General features: G+C 57.0%; 1 protein-coding gene and 1 long non-coding RNA gene across 43 annotated transcripts in view; one reads left to right on the top strand and one right to left on the bottom strand.

Annotated features, from left to right (window-relative positions):
- Positions 1 to 4,488: 4,488 nt before the first annotated feature.
- LOC147368013 (uncharacterized) lies at positions 4,489 to 6,646 on the bottom strand. 2 transcript variants are annotated; one of them, XR_015166403.1, is made up of 3 exons: positions 6,354 to 6,646; positions 5,811 to 5,832; positions 4,489 to 5,371 (listed from the first exon to the last, which is right to left on the bottom strand). It is a non-coding gene; the product is annotated as an uncharacterized LOC147368013 (long non-coding RNA). The 2 variants fall into 2 exon arrangements; XR_015166402.1 differs by lacking the exon at positions 6,354 to 6,646 and adding an exon at positions 6,048 to 6,184 and having other exon boundaries at positions 5,237 to 5,371.
- A 90-nt stretch (positions 6,647 to 6,736) lies between these two features.
- OBSCN (obscurin, cytoskeletal calmodulin and titin-interacting RhoGEF) overlaps positions 6,737 to 16,373 on the top strand; it is a 239,778-nt gene continuing 230,141 nt past the window's right edge. For 38 of the 41 annotated variants that reach the window (XM_086407940.1, XM_086407931.1, XM_086407941.1 and 35 more), the window contains exons 1-7: positions 6,737 to 6,909; positions 10,105 to 11,113; positions 12,213 to 12,482; positions 12,726 to 12,986; positions 13,753 to 14,061; positions 14,513 to 14,779; positions 15,285 to 15,569. In XM_086407940.1, the coding sequence (XP_086264066.1) occupies positions 10,129 to 11,113; positions 12,213 to 12,482; positions 12,726 to 12,986; positions 13,753 to 14,061; positions 14,513 to 14,779; positions 15,285 to 15,569 (2,377 nt within the window). In that variant the 5' untranslated portion in view covers positions 6,737 to 6,909; positions 10,105 to 10,128. The remainder of the gene's footprint in view (positions 6,910 to 10,104; positions 11,114 to 12,212; positions 12,483 to 12,725; positions 12,987 to 13,752; positions 14,062 to 14,512; positions 14,780 to 15,284; positions 15,570 to 16,373) is intronic. The other 3 variants (XM_086407939.1, XM_086407927.1, XM_086407932.1) reach the window with 1 other exon arrangement.

The following is a 16,373-nucleotide window of genomic DNA, read 5'->3' as shown; positions in this document are numbered from 1 at the left end:
TGGTGGAAGGGGCCAGGGCACTCTCTGGGGTTTCTTTCATAAGGACACTAATCCCATTCCTGAGAGCTCCATCTGCATGACCTAATCACCCCAAAGCCTCACCTCCTAATACCAACACATTGGGGGTTAGATTTCAGCATTTTTGGGGGACATGAATGTTAGTCTATGGCAGCTGATTTAGCTCCCAGTATCATGCGGTGCTGCCCCTAGTTAATGGATCAACATTTGGTCTGAAACAAGCCCCCTTTGTGAGTCCATTAAGTCTGCACTGTGAGCTCAGAGCTTTCTCAGATTCCTTCTGGAATAAAGGGATCTCTAAGTGTCTCCCTGCCTGGGCTGCCAATGAAGAAAGGCACCAGATTGCTCGCCCCAAACACACGCCTGTTTGAATGGGAGTGGGCACAGCTGATTCCCATGGGAGGGACAGGTCAGCTTCCCCCTCCAGGTGAAGGAGCCACCCTTTGTCAATTCATGAGGCCACCAGACTATAGGCAGGAGGCTGGTAGGATTTTAAAATCAAGCCATCCACAAAGACAGAAATATAGATCAATGGAACAAAATAGCCCAGAGATAAATCCACGCACCTATGGTCACCTTATCTTCGGCAAAGGAGGCAAGAATGTACAATGGAGAAAAGACAATCTCTTTAACAAGTGGTGCTGGGAAAACTGGTCAACGACTTGTAAAAAAATGAAACTAGAACACTTTCTAACACCATACACAAAAATAAACTCACAATGGATTAAAGATCTAAACGTAAGGCCAGAAACTATAAAACTCCTAGAGGAAGACCTAGGCAAAACACTCTCTGACATAAATCACAGCAGGATCCTCTATGACCCACCTCCCATAATATTGGAAATAAAAGCAAAAATAAACAAATGGGACCTAATTAAAATTAAAAGCTTTTGCACAACAAAGGAAATTATAAGCAAGGTGAAAAGACAGCCTTCAGAATGGGAGATAATAATAGCAAATTAAGCAACTGACAAAGAATTAATCTCAAAAATACACAAGCAGCTCATGCAGCTCAATACCAGAAAAATAAACGACCCAATCAAAAAATGGGCCAAAGAACTAAACAGACATTTCTCCAAAGAAGACATACAGATGGCTAACAAACACATGGAAAGATGCTCAACATCACTCATTATCAGAGAAATGCAAATCAAAACCACTATGAGGTACCATTTCACGCCAGTCAGAATGGCTGCTATCAAAAAGTCTACAAGCAATAAATGCTGGAGAGGGTGTGGAGAAAAGGGAACCCTCTTACACTGTTGGTGGGAATGCAAACTAGTACAGCCACTATGGAGAACAGTGTGGAGATTCCTTAAAAAACTGGAAATAGAACTGCCATATGACCCAGCAATCCCACTGCTGGGCATACACACTGAGGAAACCAGAATTGAAAGACACATGTGTACCCCAATGTTCATCGCAGCACTGTTTATAATAGCCAGGACATGGAAGCAACCTAGATGTCCATCAGCAGATGAATGGATAAAAAAGCTGTGGTACATATATACACAATGGAGTATTACTCAGCCATTAAAAAGAATTCATTTGAATCAGTTCTAATGAGGTGGATGAAACTGGAGCCTATTATACAGAGTGAAGTAAGCCAGAAAGAAAAACACCAATACAGTATACTAACACATATATATGGAATTTAGAAAGATGGTACCGATAACCCTATATGTGAGGCAGCAAAAGAGATATAGATTTTTATAGAACAATCTTTTGGACTCTGTGGGAGAGGGCGAGGGTGGGATGATTTGGGAGAATGGCATTGAAACATATAAATTATCACATGTGAAGCAGATCGCCAGTCCAGGTTTGATGCATGAGACAGGGTGCTCAGGGCTGGTGCACTGGGATGACCCAGAGGGATGGGATGGGGAAGAAGGTGAGAGGGGGCTTCAGGATGGGGAACACGTGTACACCCGTGGCGGATTCATGTTGATGTATGGCAAAACCAATACAATATTGTAAAGTAATTAGCCTCCAAAAAATAAATATTTAAAAAATTCACAATTAAATAAACATCTTCAAAATTAAAAAAATAAACTCAAGCCATCACTTCTCCTGCACACTTATGATGAGGAGTGAGGAGACTCAGGAAACTCTCACGGCCACTCAGTTTCCTGGAACTAACGTTTGTCTTTCACTTCTTTTTTTTTGGCCATGCCATGCAGCGTGGAGGATCCTAGTTCCCTGACCAAGGATTGAACCCGTGCTTCCTGCAGTGGAGGTGTGGAGTCCTAATCAGTACTTCCAGGGGAGTCCTGTCTTTCACTTCTTTCCCTTGCAAAGGAAAACATGCTTAGTGTTCAGATTTTAAATCTTATACAAGTACATCCAGTTAAAACACCCCCACTTCTAATGATAACCACAGTTATCAGTTTACCGAGAGTTTTCTTCAGTCCTTTGGTGGTTTCCGACCTTAGAACTTGGGTGGTGGTGAGCTCCATTCCTGCCATGGGCAGGTATTTATTCCCTGGTGATTTTCAAGGCTTCTCTTAAAAGCAGTCTTACCTACACTGACCGTGAATGATGTTATGAACCACTTTATTTTTTTTTCTCTGCTGTCAATTCTCGTAACATCTTTGGAGGGTATCAATCACTGAGACAGCCCTTTTGGGCTGTTGCTGAGGTCATCAGGTGCTTCATTTTCCAAGTAACTGTGGTTTCTTGTGTGTTTTCTCGAAAGCAAGTATGGGCTCCCGCTTTCTTATACTGGACATGGTGTGATTTTATAATAACCTTCTTTCAGAAGCACTTGTCTCTTGAGTTTTGCAACTGCCTTGCGGTGGGCCGGCTCCTGGGGAGCTCAGGTCCTCGGACTGGGGAAAGCAGTCCCCCGTCTTGGGACTCACTGTGTTCCGGGAGGGATGCTGAGCTCAGGCCTGGGGGTGACTGGCATGTATCCTGGGGCAAGGTGCCCAGATAGGGGCCAGGACTGTTCCAGCTTTGGCATGGCGAGTACACTCAGATCTACAAAGAGTTCACTCACCACAGGGGTGGGAAGACAAGCAGGGTGCTGATAGGCCCCTTAGCCCTGTGGTCTCCCTCCTTTGGTTGTGAGTGCCCCTGAGGCTCTGGCTTGGCCTCTCAGCTCTCCTTGGACCCAGGGGCCCATGGATGCCTTCTCCCAGAGGCCTGTCCAGCCCAGAATGCCCAGAGCCCGCTCACTCTTCTCGGTGGCCCCTGCTTCCACTGAGGAGCAAAGCCATCCCCTGTGCGGAGCCAGGCCAGGCCACTCGCCTCTCCTGCTCCTGCGCAGCTGGTGGTCAGCCGTCAGCCCAGGGTCTCCCCTGGGGCCCTTTCTTCCTCCTGGCCCCTCATCCTGGGCCCCCTTCTGGCCCTGCCATGTGGAGGACACCCTGGAGCTGTTTCCAGGGTCTGCATTTCTGAGCTTGGAGTCACAAAGGCCCTGTGGGCAGATGAAGGCCCCAGGAGGTCTCTGCAGGTCCTGCGGTCCTCACCTAGGCTGTCCTACCTGGCAGAGTCTCCTTCCCTTGTCATTCTAGCACATTCTTCTTCCCTGCTTAGCTCTGGCCTCAGTTCCTTCCTGACTCACCTCCTGCCCCTCCTTCCCTTCCCTTAGCTTCCAGCTGTAGGTTTAGCCTCTTGTGGCCAAAGGGAGGTGGTGGGCACACCAGGAACCAGCAGAGACTCAAGGAAGTGGGAGCCCCCACCTTTCGATTGATTTTTTCCGTTTGAGTACCTACTTTATTTACTGACATTGTGGATACAGTTGCAGTTCACTTTTTAAACTGATGCGTAGCCCTCACTGCCCAACGGCACAGTCATTTCTTTATTTTAATATAGGTGGGCATTGAGGTTCTTCCAAAGTTTCTCCATTAAAAGCAATTGTTGTTGTTTACAGCCACTCAGTTGTGTCTGACTCTTTTGCAGCCCCATAGACTCGTCTGCTAGGCTCCTCTGTCCATGGAGTTTTCCAGGCAAGAATACTGGAGTAGCTTGCCATTTCCTTCTCCAGGGGATCTTCCTGACTCAGGAATCAAACCTGCATCTCCTGCATTGGCAGGTGGGTTCTTTACCACTGAGCCACCAAAGACGTCCATGTTAAAAGCAATAGTATGATTTGAAAACCTTTATCTTCCCTGGTGGCTCAGATGGTAAAGCGTCTGTCTACAATCTGGAAGACCTGGGTTCGATCCCTGGGTCAGGAAGATTCCCTGGAGAAGGAAATGGCACCCCACTCCAGTACTCTTGCCTAGAAAATCCCATGGACGGAGGAGCCTGGTGCAGGCTACTGCCCATGGGGTTGCAAAGAGTCGAACACGACTGAGCGACTTCACTTTATCTTATCTTTATCTACCTAAATACACGCAGAACTTTGGTCATCTGTCCTCAAACCTTCTGCCTTTGCATCCTCCCCACCCCCAATCCCCTACCCCGTCCCACCCCCCACCCACCTCTCCACCAAGGAATTTTTAACCATTTACATATGTTTTCAAAGCCAAACTTCAGACTTTATTTGGATTTCACCAGCTTTCCCATTAATGTCCCCTTTTTGTTCCAGGATGTTATGCAGGCTGTGGTGATGCATCGAGCTGTTACATCTCCCTGGTTTTACAGACTTTGTCGTTTATTCTCAGGAGAAACTTGGTTAAGCACGGTCAGTTGTATAAACCTAAACAAAGTATTCTAGCTTCTCTGAGCCTCAGGTTTCTGCTGTAAAATTAAAAAAAAACTTTTTTGGGGGGGGAGATCCAATAAACTCTTGATACGAAACACTAAGAAGTGTTATTATGTGTGTTTGTTTTCCATATGATGAGAGTTTGCATTTCCTTCATCTGTGTTATTCATAAGCTGATCAAACATCATAAATGTTTTCCCTTTAAAATGTTCAGAAGGGAAATAAAACCCTCTTTCTCCCCAGAATATACGACTTCCATCTTCACAACTGCACTGAAAGCACAGACTTTTGACATGATCACATAAGACTTGTACGTGGTAACATTGGAGACACCCGGGGGGCCCACTTGGTTTCGCATTTATTCCTCTGCTCATGGGAACGTTGGTACAAGAGTCTCAGGCTAGCTGAAGAAGACAGGGTCCAGGATCCTTGAGGCATACGGTCCCTCCAGATCGATAGGTAGATGATTTAGTCAAAGAGGTCCTGGTGGGTGACAGTTATCCATTCTCTCTGCCAAAGATGATGAGGGTGACCGACGGGGGTTTCACGGGGTGCAACAAGTATGTGGATTGTTGAAAAATACATTGCTTGGGTGCTAGGCATCTTCCCTGCAGAGATGGAGAATACCCAGGAGAGAAGGCATCTTTCGAGTGCACAGCGGTGTATGGATCCGTTGATTGTAGCTGGTAACCAGGGACTTGTCTGCAAGCAGTGTGGAGTCAGGCTGGTCCTCAGAGCAGCTGAGGCATGGAGGTGGGTCACAGGACAGGGAGGAGGAGAGGGGGAGGAGGGGGAGCTTTGGAGGGCCACAGGTAGGGAGGGGCACAGGTCTGGGTACAGAGGGCGTAGATGGGGCAAGGGCATGGATCTGACCCCAGGCTGCAGGTGCTGGGCAAGAGCATAATGCCTGGAGGAGGGTGAGCTGTGGAGGACCACAGGCAGGAGAGTATGAGAGTTGGGAAGACAGAGGGTGTGACGACTGGGGTTAGATGAAGTTAGTGGTGTGTCCCCACAATGGGATTATTGCCCATATGAGAAGCAGAGATATCAGAACTCTCTCTGCCAAGTTGGGAGACAGAGAGAATGTGCCATCTGTTTACCAGAAAGAAAGGCTGTTAGTGAACATGGAATCTGCCAATACCTTCATGTTGAACTTGTAGCATCTAGAACGGTAAAATAAATGTTAAGTCCCCTAGTCTGTGATGATGGGCAGAGAGCAGCACCCCAGCCCTCCCCTGGTGGGTCAGCCTCTTCCCAGGAGAGGCCCCTGGACTTTTACTAGATCCCTGATTCCCAACCTCTCATTCTCCTAAAGGTAGCAAAACTGCTTTCTCTGGCTCTCCAGTAGACCCCTGCTAAGTGAAGCCCACCTTCTCACCTGGGTGGGCCCAGCATCCTGTTCACCCTTGACCCAGTGCCGGGGTCATGGGGATGGGGGGCAGCCATCCTGGGGTGTGAAGTGGCTTTTGTCATCCACACCCCCTGCCGCTGTCCTGTCTGCCCACCTCCCGGGGCTGGGTCCCTGGTCCCTGGGAAGTGAAGGTCACGGGATGGGATGTTAGGGACCCTCACTCCCATGTAAAGATGCCACGGACACCCAGCCAGGCCAGGCGTGGCCGGCAGGGACCAGGGTTAATGAACCCACCCCAGTCACATGTGTGGTTAGGGTGGAGCGGGGGCTGACCTTGGGCACCTGTGCTAGGCTCACAGCTGCTCATCTCAACCTAAAGGTTGCAGCATTCTCTGGTGAGTGGTCATCTTGGGGTGGCTCTGCTCCCCTCTGGGTGGTGGTCCTGGGTGCTCCTATGAGTGGTCCTGGATCCCCCTTTTTCTGTCCCTCCCTGCGCTCCCGGATGCTGGTCTGAGGGGTCCCCACGAGCAGGGGGCACACATCACGGGCACACACAGGCCCCCCTCCCCCAGCAGCCCTGAGCCTCTGCCCGCTGCCTCCCTGGGGCCAGGGGTGAGACCCAATCTGGGGCAGTGACTCCCGGGCTATTTTGGAGCTGGGCTGGGCTGGGCGGGCTGGGGGCGGGGTGGGGGCGGGCCCAGTCCTCTTTAGTGGATAGGATCTGCCTGTCCTTTTGCCCCTGTCCAGTTTGAGGACCGGCAGGCGTGCGGGCTGCTGGGTGGGAAACTTGTCGGTCCTGGGCCCCCGGAGGGAGGTGAGGCCCAGCAGCCCCTGCCGCACCATCTGAGCACCTCGCCTGGGTGCTGCCTCGTGCCCCCGGGAGAGACAGGTGAGGAGGCAGAGCGCAGGAGGGGTGGGGGGCCAGCCAGGGCCCCTGAGGACGGCGGAGCTGAAGGTCACGGCTCTGGGGGATGGAGGGACCTGGGGTAGAATTTCAGCCAGGCTGTGCTGCTCCTGGGGTTGGGGCTGTGGATTGCAGCCCCTGGTGCCTTGCAGAATGGAGCCAGACCCACATGCGGGGAGGCAGCAGCTGGGGCAGGTGGGGGGCGTCCGAAGCACCCACCTCCCCTCTGCCTAGTGCCCTGAGGGTCCGGCTGGCCCTGCCCCCAGCTCTGTTGAGATGGATGCCCGCTGACAGCTGGGGCTATTTTGGGCCTGTTGGCTCAGCGGAGGGGACAGCCAGAGGGGCAGTGACACCTGACTCCAGGAAAGAATTTCCCCTGGAGTTTGGGAAGCTGGAAGGCCCAGAGGTCTAGGGAGAAAGCACAGACTGCAGGAGCTGCCCTTTGAAGTCTTTTCTGGAAGGGTGTGGGGGCAACACAGCGGGGAGAGGAAAGCGGGGGAGACGGCCTCTGGGAGGGGGCCGGCCAAGGTTCTTCTGTGTGGCTGCGAACCACTTCTCACCCTGGTCTCATCTGGAAAATGGCCCAAGTCCCACCAGGACCCAAGAGTGGCCAAGTTCTGGAAAAGCGAGGGGCTGTAGGGGTGACATGGGTCAGCCGCAGGCTCCCTGTAGGCTTGCAAGAGGGGAGGGTCTTGGCCTCAGGGGGAGGAGCCTGGCAGTGCCAAGATGGGGGCCCCAAGGGACTGAGGAGCCCAAGCAGGGTCCACAGGTGGGCATCAGAGGGAGGAAGGGGCTTCCCTAAGACGCTGGGGTTCAGGTCCTGGCTTGGTCTCTCCTCCTGAAACTCCCGATTCTGCCCTTGTGGCTGAAGCTCCCATGGCCCCAGCTCCCAACGTGGCAGGGGGAGGAGGAGGAGACTGTGGATGAATCTGGGCCCAGAGGGGCCTTGGGTGGTCCCCACCCCACACGCAGCTTGAAGCAGCATGGCTCCAGAGTCCTCTGGCATACCTCGGGCTACCTTGGCCCTGCTGCCCAGTGAGGGTGCCTGCCTGGTGTGGGGGTGTCAAGGGGGGGTCTTGTTTTAGACTTCAGTGTTTCTGCTGCATTGGGAGTGGGGCATGCAGGCCCTGGACAGAGGATTCATCTCCATGGCTTTAGAGGATCTTGGAGTCTCTGCCCACTCTTGAGCACCTGCTGAGAGCTGGCTCCCCCTAAGTATGTGCAGAGATGAGATTTCCTCATCCTTCTTTTCTAGGGTCCAAGGGGCTGCCAGCTGTGGAAGTGGCCCCCTGACCCTGCATAGACTTGCTCATGAGCTCAGAGCAGGTGTCTTCCGTCCCACACCTGCTCTGGGTGTAGTAGGGGCAGGGTGCCATGTCCTGCCTTGGGGAACCCACAGATTGACTGTATAATTCAGGAGGCAGTGGTGTGTTGGGAACAGATTGGAACTCAGGCCCCTGGGGAACTGGTGTCAAAGTAATTCTTCCACAGAGGGACGCTGAGGCCCAGGAGGTTGTTCATGGAGGTGGGTGGCCACCCGCCCAGGTCCTTCTCAGGCCAAGAGCCCAGCCAGGCCATGGGGGAGCAAATGAAGGGGGGGAAGTGGGCAGGGCAGAGGTGCTGACTGCACAGTGAGTCAGCAGGCTGGTCCCAGCTCATCTCCTTGAGGGGGATTAAGCGGATTAGGTCCCGAATCACAGGCTGGGGAGCTGGAGGGCCTGGGAACCTTGCCCTGTTTGTCCTATGGTGGGCAGCCCCATGCTGAAGGCCCAGCCCCCGGGGTGAAAAGAGTTAACCCACTTGGGGACAGCCCAGGGCCCATGGGCCCATCTGTGCTGGCTCTCTTACAGAAGCCCCTGTGTAGGCAAGGCCCAGTTTCACCTCACCCACTGGTGCTGGGGGCCAGCGGGATCCAGCCTGGAGTTGGCAGACGCCAGCGTCAGTCAGAGGCGTTTGGCATTGCTGGTGCCAAACCCACCCCTGCAAGGTGTCCAGTTGGCAGAGCCACAGCCAATGGAGCCTCAGCCAAGACCTGAAGTGGCTGGGCTACAGTCCCCCCACAGCCCCCTGGGTGGACCTGGCTAGCTGGCCCACCCATTCTCAGCCTTACTGGACTCTTGCAGCATTCTCCATTGTCCTCCACAGACACACCAGTGACCTTCCCCATTTCAACTTCTGATGAAAGGAGGCAGGCACTCATAGCAAGAGCTCGTGGGTAGCCCTATGTGCTGGAGGGGTGCCCAGCCCTCCAGCTGTAGAATTTCCATTCTTTCCTCATTGATGAGCACCCCCCTTCAGGGGTCGAGGGGATGTGTGGCGGGACCCCAGGAGGGGTGAGATGTGACCCAGGACAGTGGCAGGAGGGACAGGCCCTGTGTACTGCACTCTCTGTTGGGCAGTGTCCAGTTAGGACGGCTGGACAGCCTGCAGGGCAGCCCAGTGCTTGAGTGGGGAAAGCCAGTGGAGAGAATGGGGAGCAAAGGGGGAAGGCCAAGCAGGGGGCTCAGAGGAGAGTCTGCTGGAGTAGAGAACACCTCTGGTGTGCCTTAGAGAGGACAGGCCAGCAGTGGGCACCTCATGAGCCTCCACGGCCAGGGCCTGTCAGGGTGCAGCGAGTTGCCTCTCTGTGACTGGGAGACACTAGGTAGATTGGAGTTTCAGGCCCCAGGAAGCACCAGTGTGTGGGGAGACAGGACACCCGATGGAACCTGGAGTGGCCAGGAGGGACGGGGAAGGTCCTGGTGGTGACATACAGCATGGCAGAGGCTGCACAGGGAGGAGGGCAAGCTTGCTGCTGGTGCAGTGTCTGGGGATAGGTGCTCAGCTGGATCTTGAGTTGGGGCAGCAGGCCTGGAGCTAGGACAAGAGGGAGGAGATGCTCCAGCCAATTAAAAAGAGCCCATTTTGGGGGTGGAGTTGGGGCCAAACTCCAAGGCCCAGAAAGAGGCAAACTGGCACTTCTGGACCACCATACCAGCTGGTGATGCCACCTGCAGGGACGGGGTATGTGGGAGGAGATGGGAGCAGAATGGGGAGACGTTCACCCTGTATTAAGCTGTATTTTCCAGGCGGCACTGGGCCGGTGAAGTAGCCAAGAGGGACACAGGCAAAGTAGCCAAGTGGGGTTCTGAGCACACCAGGGACTCATCCCCACCATTCCCTCCCCTACTCCACTCACAGGTTCTCCCGCCTCTCCCACCCACCATGGATCACTCCTCCTTCAGCGGTGCACCCCGCTTCCTAACCCGGCCCAAGGCCTTCGTGGTATCGGTGGGCAAAGATGCCACGCTGAGCTGCCAGATCGTGGGCAACCCCACGCCGCAAGTGAGCTGGGAGAAAGACCGGCAGCTGGTGGAGGCGGGTGGTCGCTTCCGCCTGGCCCAGGACGGCGACCTGTACCGCCTGACCATCCTGGACCTGGCGCTGGGTGATAGTGGGCAATATGTGTGCCGTGCGCGCAACGCCATCGGCGAGGCCTTCGCGGCGGTCGGCCTGCAGGTGGACGCCGACGCCGCGTGCGCCGAGCAGGCGCCTCACTTCCTGCTGCGGCCCACCTCCATCCGCGTGCGCGAGGGCGCCGAGGCCACCTTCCGCTGCCGCGTGCGCGGTTTGCCGCCCATGTCGGTGAGCTGGGCCAAGGACGGGCGGCGCCTGGGTGTGCTGGACGCCCCCCGAGTGCGAGTGGAGGAGAGCGGCGAGGCGAGCGCTCTGCGCATCCGGGCTGCACAGCCGAGAGACAGCGGCACCTATACGGTGCACGCGGAGAACCCGCTGGGCGCCGCCAGCGCCGCCGCCGGGCTTACGGTGGACGCGGAGGCAGAGGCAGCCAACCCGCCGGGGGCCTCCACCGCCATGCTCCTGGCGCACCTGCAGCGGCGGCGCGAGGCCATGCGCGCCGGGGGCGCCCCGGCCTCGCCGCCGAGCTCCGGCACGCGCACCTGCACGGTGACAGAGGGCAAACACGCGCGCCTCAGCTGCTTCGTGACGGGCGAGCCCAAGCCTGAGATCGTGTGGAAGAAGGATGGACAGCTGGTGGTGGAGGGCCGGCGGCACGTGGTGTATGAGGACGAGCAGGAGAACTTCGTGCTGAAGATCCTCTTCTGCAAGCAGTCAGACTGTGGCCTCTACACCTGCACGGCGTCCAACCTTGTGGGCCAGACCTACAGCTCGGTGCTGGTCGTTGTGAGAGGTGAGCTCCTGGTGGCTGGCACGAAGTCGCTGTGCGCAGTGAACACAGGCGGAGGTTCTTCCCCAGGCCGCCCATCCCTTCCTTCTAGCGGCTGCTGCTGCCGCCATTTCCCTATCGTGTAGAGAAATCCGTGGCTGGAGGTCTTGGCGGCTCTTGCTGTGGTGTTTCATTGTCTTTGTGAAAGTAACACGCGTGTACAACCAAGTGCTTGTCACTAACACCCCCTCCCTCGGGAGGTGGTTGCCCAGTGGCGGAGCCTGCCCTGTCCAGGCTGAGGGTGACCCAGGCTCTCCCCCTCTCCTACAGGATGCTAGGTGGGGGGTCTCCCCAGCTGAGCCGGAGGGAGGCAGGATCAAGGACAGACCTCGTGCTGTCAGAGGCCTCAGGCTGGGACTGCCCCAGGGCGCAGCCTGAACCTGATTCTGGGTCAGTTTGCAGGTTCTGTCCCCAGCGCACGGGGCAGCTGTGGACAACACCGTCAGAACTTGTTCCTTCTTGTTTCCTAAGACCAGCCTCGATGTGGTCGGAGTCCCGTCTCCACTTTTTGCCAGCTGTGGGATCTCCAGCAGGGCGCTTCAACCTTTGTGTGCGTGTGTCTGCTTCCTGTTTTTTTTTTTTTTTTGCAGGGAAGTGCGCTGGGGTTGAGCAGTTTTTCAGGCCAGTACTTGTCCAGTGGCCTCTCTGCTGTGTAATCCAGCCTCTCTTGGCTGTCCGGGACCACCAGCTTAGGGGGCTGCCCAGCCATGCTGCTTGCTAGGACTTCACCTGCGGCATTTCTCCTTTTTCGGTCCAGACTTCTCCCTGATTCTTGGGGGAAGGGACTCTTTCCTTTAAGTCCCTCTCCACTGTTCTCCTTCCTCTCCTTTCCCTCTACCTCCCTCTGTCCCCACTCCCTGAAGCTCCTTACCCACCCTCCAACCCCTACCCTGGCTCCCTGCCCCCACCCCAGCCTTATACCTACCTTTCCCTGTCTCCTTCCTTTCTTTCACTCGCCTCCCTGCCCCTCTGCACTGCCCTCTCTTCCCCCAGCCTCTGGCACCCCTCCAACCTGCCCCTCTTCCCTCTCCCGGTCCCGCTCATCTGAGCCCTTCTTCCGCAGAGCCCACAGTGCCCTTCAGAAAGCGCCTGCAGGACCTGGAGGTGCCGGAGAAGGCATCAGCCACGTTCCAGTGTGAAGTACCGGTGCCAGCCATGGAGTCTGCCTGGTATAAGGAGGAAACGCGGCTGTGGGCCAGCACCAAGTACCTCATCGAGGAGGCGGGTGCCGAGCGTCGGCTGACCGTGCTGAACGTCTCCTCCGACGACGACGCCGTGTACATCTGTGAGACGGCAGAGGGCAGTCGCACGGTGGCTGAGCTGGCAGTGCGAGGTGAGTGGGCAGCGGGCCAAGAGACTGGGCAGGGTATGGGTCTCCCAGGAACTGGGCAAGTGACTGAGGTCCTGGGCGGCGGGGCAGGCTGGATGCCAGGACAAGGGGTGGGTCAGGGAGGGGTGGAGTGGGAGCTCTGGGTGCAGGGGCAGGAAGGAGGTGTGGGTGGGGCAGCCCTATGGGGGTCGCTCTGACCAGCTCTACCCTCTTCCCCCTCACTCACTGCTCCTCTGCCCACCCCAGGCAACCTCCTTCGGAAGCTCCCAAGGAAGACAGCTGTACGAGTGGGAGACACCGCCATGTTCTGTGTGGAGCTGGCCAAGCCCGAGGGCCCTGTTCAGTGGCTGTGGAACCAGAAGGCGGTGGTGGCTGGGGGCCGGGTGGCCATCACTGCTGAGGGCACGTGCCACACGCTGACCATCTCCCAGTGCAGCCTGGAGGATGTGGGTGAGGTGGCCTTTGTGGCTGGGGACTGCCGGACGTCTACCCAGTTTTGCGTGTCAGGTAAGGGCTGTGAGAGCCCCTGTTGGATGGAGAGGGGGGCCCCGTCCCTGCCCACCATGTGTTGGGCCCTGCTCTGACTTTTCGCCTGCTGTGGGGAGCACTGTGCGTTGTAGACTGCCTAGGTTGTAGATCTGGTTCTGTGGGGGGCGTGATTTGTCTGACCCCCTCCTCCACGATGGTCACACTAGGCGTCCGCAAAGTGGGAGTCCTAGTGGCCCCCCCGACCTGTGAACCAACTTAAACAGTGCAGGTGGTTCTAGAAGCACAGCGTGTAGGGGAACATTGCGTGTGTCCTCTTTCTCAGCCTTTGGTGCTGAGACCAGCTGGCACAGGGTCAGCCCTTTGCTGGGGTCAGGGGTGTGTGGGTCTCAGCACCCTTGGAAGGGTCCTTGTGCCTTGCCTTAACCATCATCCAGCCCAGGATCCCAATGCACAGAGGGGGTCAAGGCTGAGAACTGGAAGGAGCTCCTTTCCAGGCCCCGTGGACAGCTCATGGTGGCCCTGGGCCAAGTGTGGCCTCTGAGGCCCGGGTGCTCTTTCCACTGCAGACAGAGAAACGGCCACAGAGCTGAGACCGGGGTGCTGGCCCACAGCACACTCTTGGGCTGGCAGCCCCCTTGGGCTGTGGCCATTCCAGACCACCAGGGCAGTACCCCCCCACGGAGGGCTGGGAATTCTGTCACAAGAACTTCTCCCTCCTGTGATATTGGACCCAGGCTTGGGGAGGGGGTTTCCAGTTGGTGACGTGGGCCCATGCTCTGCTCAGCCCCCAGGAGGCCGCCCCTGCATGCTCCTGAAGCCCCCGTGGTGAAGGCCCAGACAGAGAGCTCCGTAACTCTTGGCTGGTCCCCGCCACCTGCTGGGGACCGCCCTGCTGCCATTGAGGGCTACCTGGTGGAGAAGAAGAGGCTGGGCGCCTATACCTGGAGCCGTTGCCATGAAGATGAGTGGGTGACAACGCCGGAGCTGACTGTGGCTGGCGTGGCCGAGGAGGGAGAGTTCCAGTTCAGGGTGTCAGCTGTGAACAGCTTTGGCCAGAGCCCCTACCTCGAGTTCCCAGGAACTGTACACCTGGGTAAGTGCCGAAGGCTCTCGTCTCCACGGCACCCTGACAGCAGTCTGTGGGACCATCTGCTTCTGAATCGCCCAGACCTAGAGTGTAGCCCAGTGCTGGAGAGGCCAGCATGGCTCCTGCATCCTCTTTGTGGTAGGGGGGTGCCCAGGATCCTGATGCTCTTGAAGACTCTTTGGTGGGAAGGCCAGGTGACCCCAACACAGGACTCAAGCCCCCAGGAACTGTCTGTGCCCACCAACCCCAGGGCACTGGGCTACTTACTGGGTCTGTGGGAGCTGAAGGGGATCTTGCGTAGCTCCAACTTGTTCTCACTCCACCCTGGGTCTGGTTTTCACTCAGGGTCTCCACGTGCTTGCCCAGTGGACTTCCTAGAGGAGGGGTTATTTGGGGCTAGGCATTGGAGGAGAGGAGGGGAGGGGCCCAACTACTTCCTGAAGCTCTCACACCACAGCTCCCCAGCTGGCTGTGAAAACACCTCTGAAGGCAGTGGAGGCAGTGGAAGGCGGCGAGGTGACCTTCTCTGTGGACCTCACTACGGCCTCATCAGGGGAGTGGTTCCTGGACGGGCGGGTCCTGAAGGCCAGCAGCGTGTATGTGATACAGCGGGATGGCACCCGCCACACTCTCACCATCCGCTCGGTGCCTGTCAGCCTGCACGGGGCGGAGCTCAAGTTCGTGGCCAATGGCATCGAGAGCAGCATCCGCATGGAGGTCCGAGGTAGGGACCCTGTCTTGTGACCCCAGGGCTTCTTCAGGCCACGTTTCCTGAGGGATAGGGGTGGGACGGAGTCCCTGCAGTCGCAGGGATCCTGGGAAGTCTGTTGTGGCTCTCAGAGCAGCTGGATAACGTGGGGCCAGGTGGTGGGGTGTGCAAGGCCGTGCAAGGGTGTGAGTGGAGGAAGGTCTAAAGAGTCCGAGCTTCGGTTCTGTGTCTGTGCCCCGCCACTTGCCTCCCCTCTCCCCTCCTCCCTTCTTGCTGATTCCTTCTCCTCCTCCACTTCTTGTCCTGTGTCTTCTTTTCTTGCCTCTCGGAGTCTGTTGCATGATATCCGGCTCTTCCTTCTCTGTCCGCTGTCTCTTTGTAACCTCCAACCCCTTCCTCACATCCACACCCTGTTGTCCACACCTTCATCCCACTTCCCCACCCTCCTCCTCTGATCACTCTCCTCCTCTCGCCGCCCTCTTCACTTACCCCTCCTTTGTCACCTGTATGTGACTTCCAGCGCCCCTGGAGCTGACGGCCAAGCGTCCGGCACCAGCAGCGGCCGCTCGGGAGGTGCTGGCCCGGCTGCACGAGGAGGCCCAGCTCCTGGCCGAGCTGTCGGACCAGGCGGCAGCCGTGACGTGGCTCAAGGACGGACACACGCTGTCTCCCGGCCCCAAGTATGAGGTGCAGGCTTCAGCTGGGCAGCGGGCACTGCTCGTGCGGGACGTGAAGCGAGAAGACGCGGGCCTGTATGAGTGCGTCAGCCGTGGGAGCCGCATCGCCTACCAGCTGCTGGTGCAAGGTGACACGAGTGTGTGTGTGTCCCTCTCCCCCCTCAACTCTGGATAAGCCCTGAGTGGCAGGAGCCGCTGTCTTCGGTCCCCGTGGGGAGGGGTGGGGGAGCAGCTCTGCCAAGCCTGTGGGGAGCGGGGTCAGATGGGCTCAGGTTACCCTGTGGGAGGTCAGAGGTGTGTTGGGGGGTGCTCGGCTCACCCCGTGGCGACAGCGGGGGATGGGATGGTGTTGGGTGAGCACGTGCAGAGGGCAGAGGTCTGGGCAGCTCTGCTGACCTCCTGAGTAGGCTAGGCCTTCAGGTCACCCCTGAGGGTAGGGTGGGGAACCAGGAGCCCGGCCCACCCTGGTGGGAGGGTGGGGACAGGACCTCTGCTCAGCAGGGGAGGGCAGCACTTGGTGGTCGAAAGTCAGCCGCGGGGCTGCTCGTCTCCAGGTCTGGGCTAGGGCTGATGTCTGCTGTAATTCTGAAGCAGGAGCACCTTCGTTTACTAGCTGCGTGGGCACGTGTGTGCTGAGGGCTCTTTCAGCTCCCTGAGCTGCCTGTGTGCCTTTGTAGGCCTCACACCCTCCTTGCACAAGGACACGGCTGTGGGTGCCGTGGCGGGGAGGCCAGCCCACTTGGAACTCGAGACCGCAGACGCCCGTGTGCACGTTCCCGGGTACAAGGATGGCGTGGAGCTCGGTTGCTCCTGCCAGCACTTCTCCCGGGAGGATGTAGACACACGGCACTGCTTGGTGGCCACCTCAGGCACTGTGCAGGGTGAGGGCACCCGTTGGTGCTGAGCGGGTGAGGACTCTGGACTCCTGATCA

This window comes from Bos grunniens, chromosome 7 (genome assembly GCF_055505025.1).
Source record: "Bos grunniens cultivar Pamir isolate PY7600 chromosome 7, Bosgru_T2T1.0, whole genome shotgun sequence".
NCBI classification, from domain to species: Eukaryota; Metazoa; Chordata; class Mammalia; order Artiodactyla; family Bovidae; genus Bos; species Bos grunniens.
This window is presented reverse-complemented; position numbering and strand designations above follow the sequence as displayed.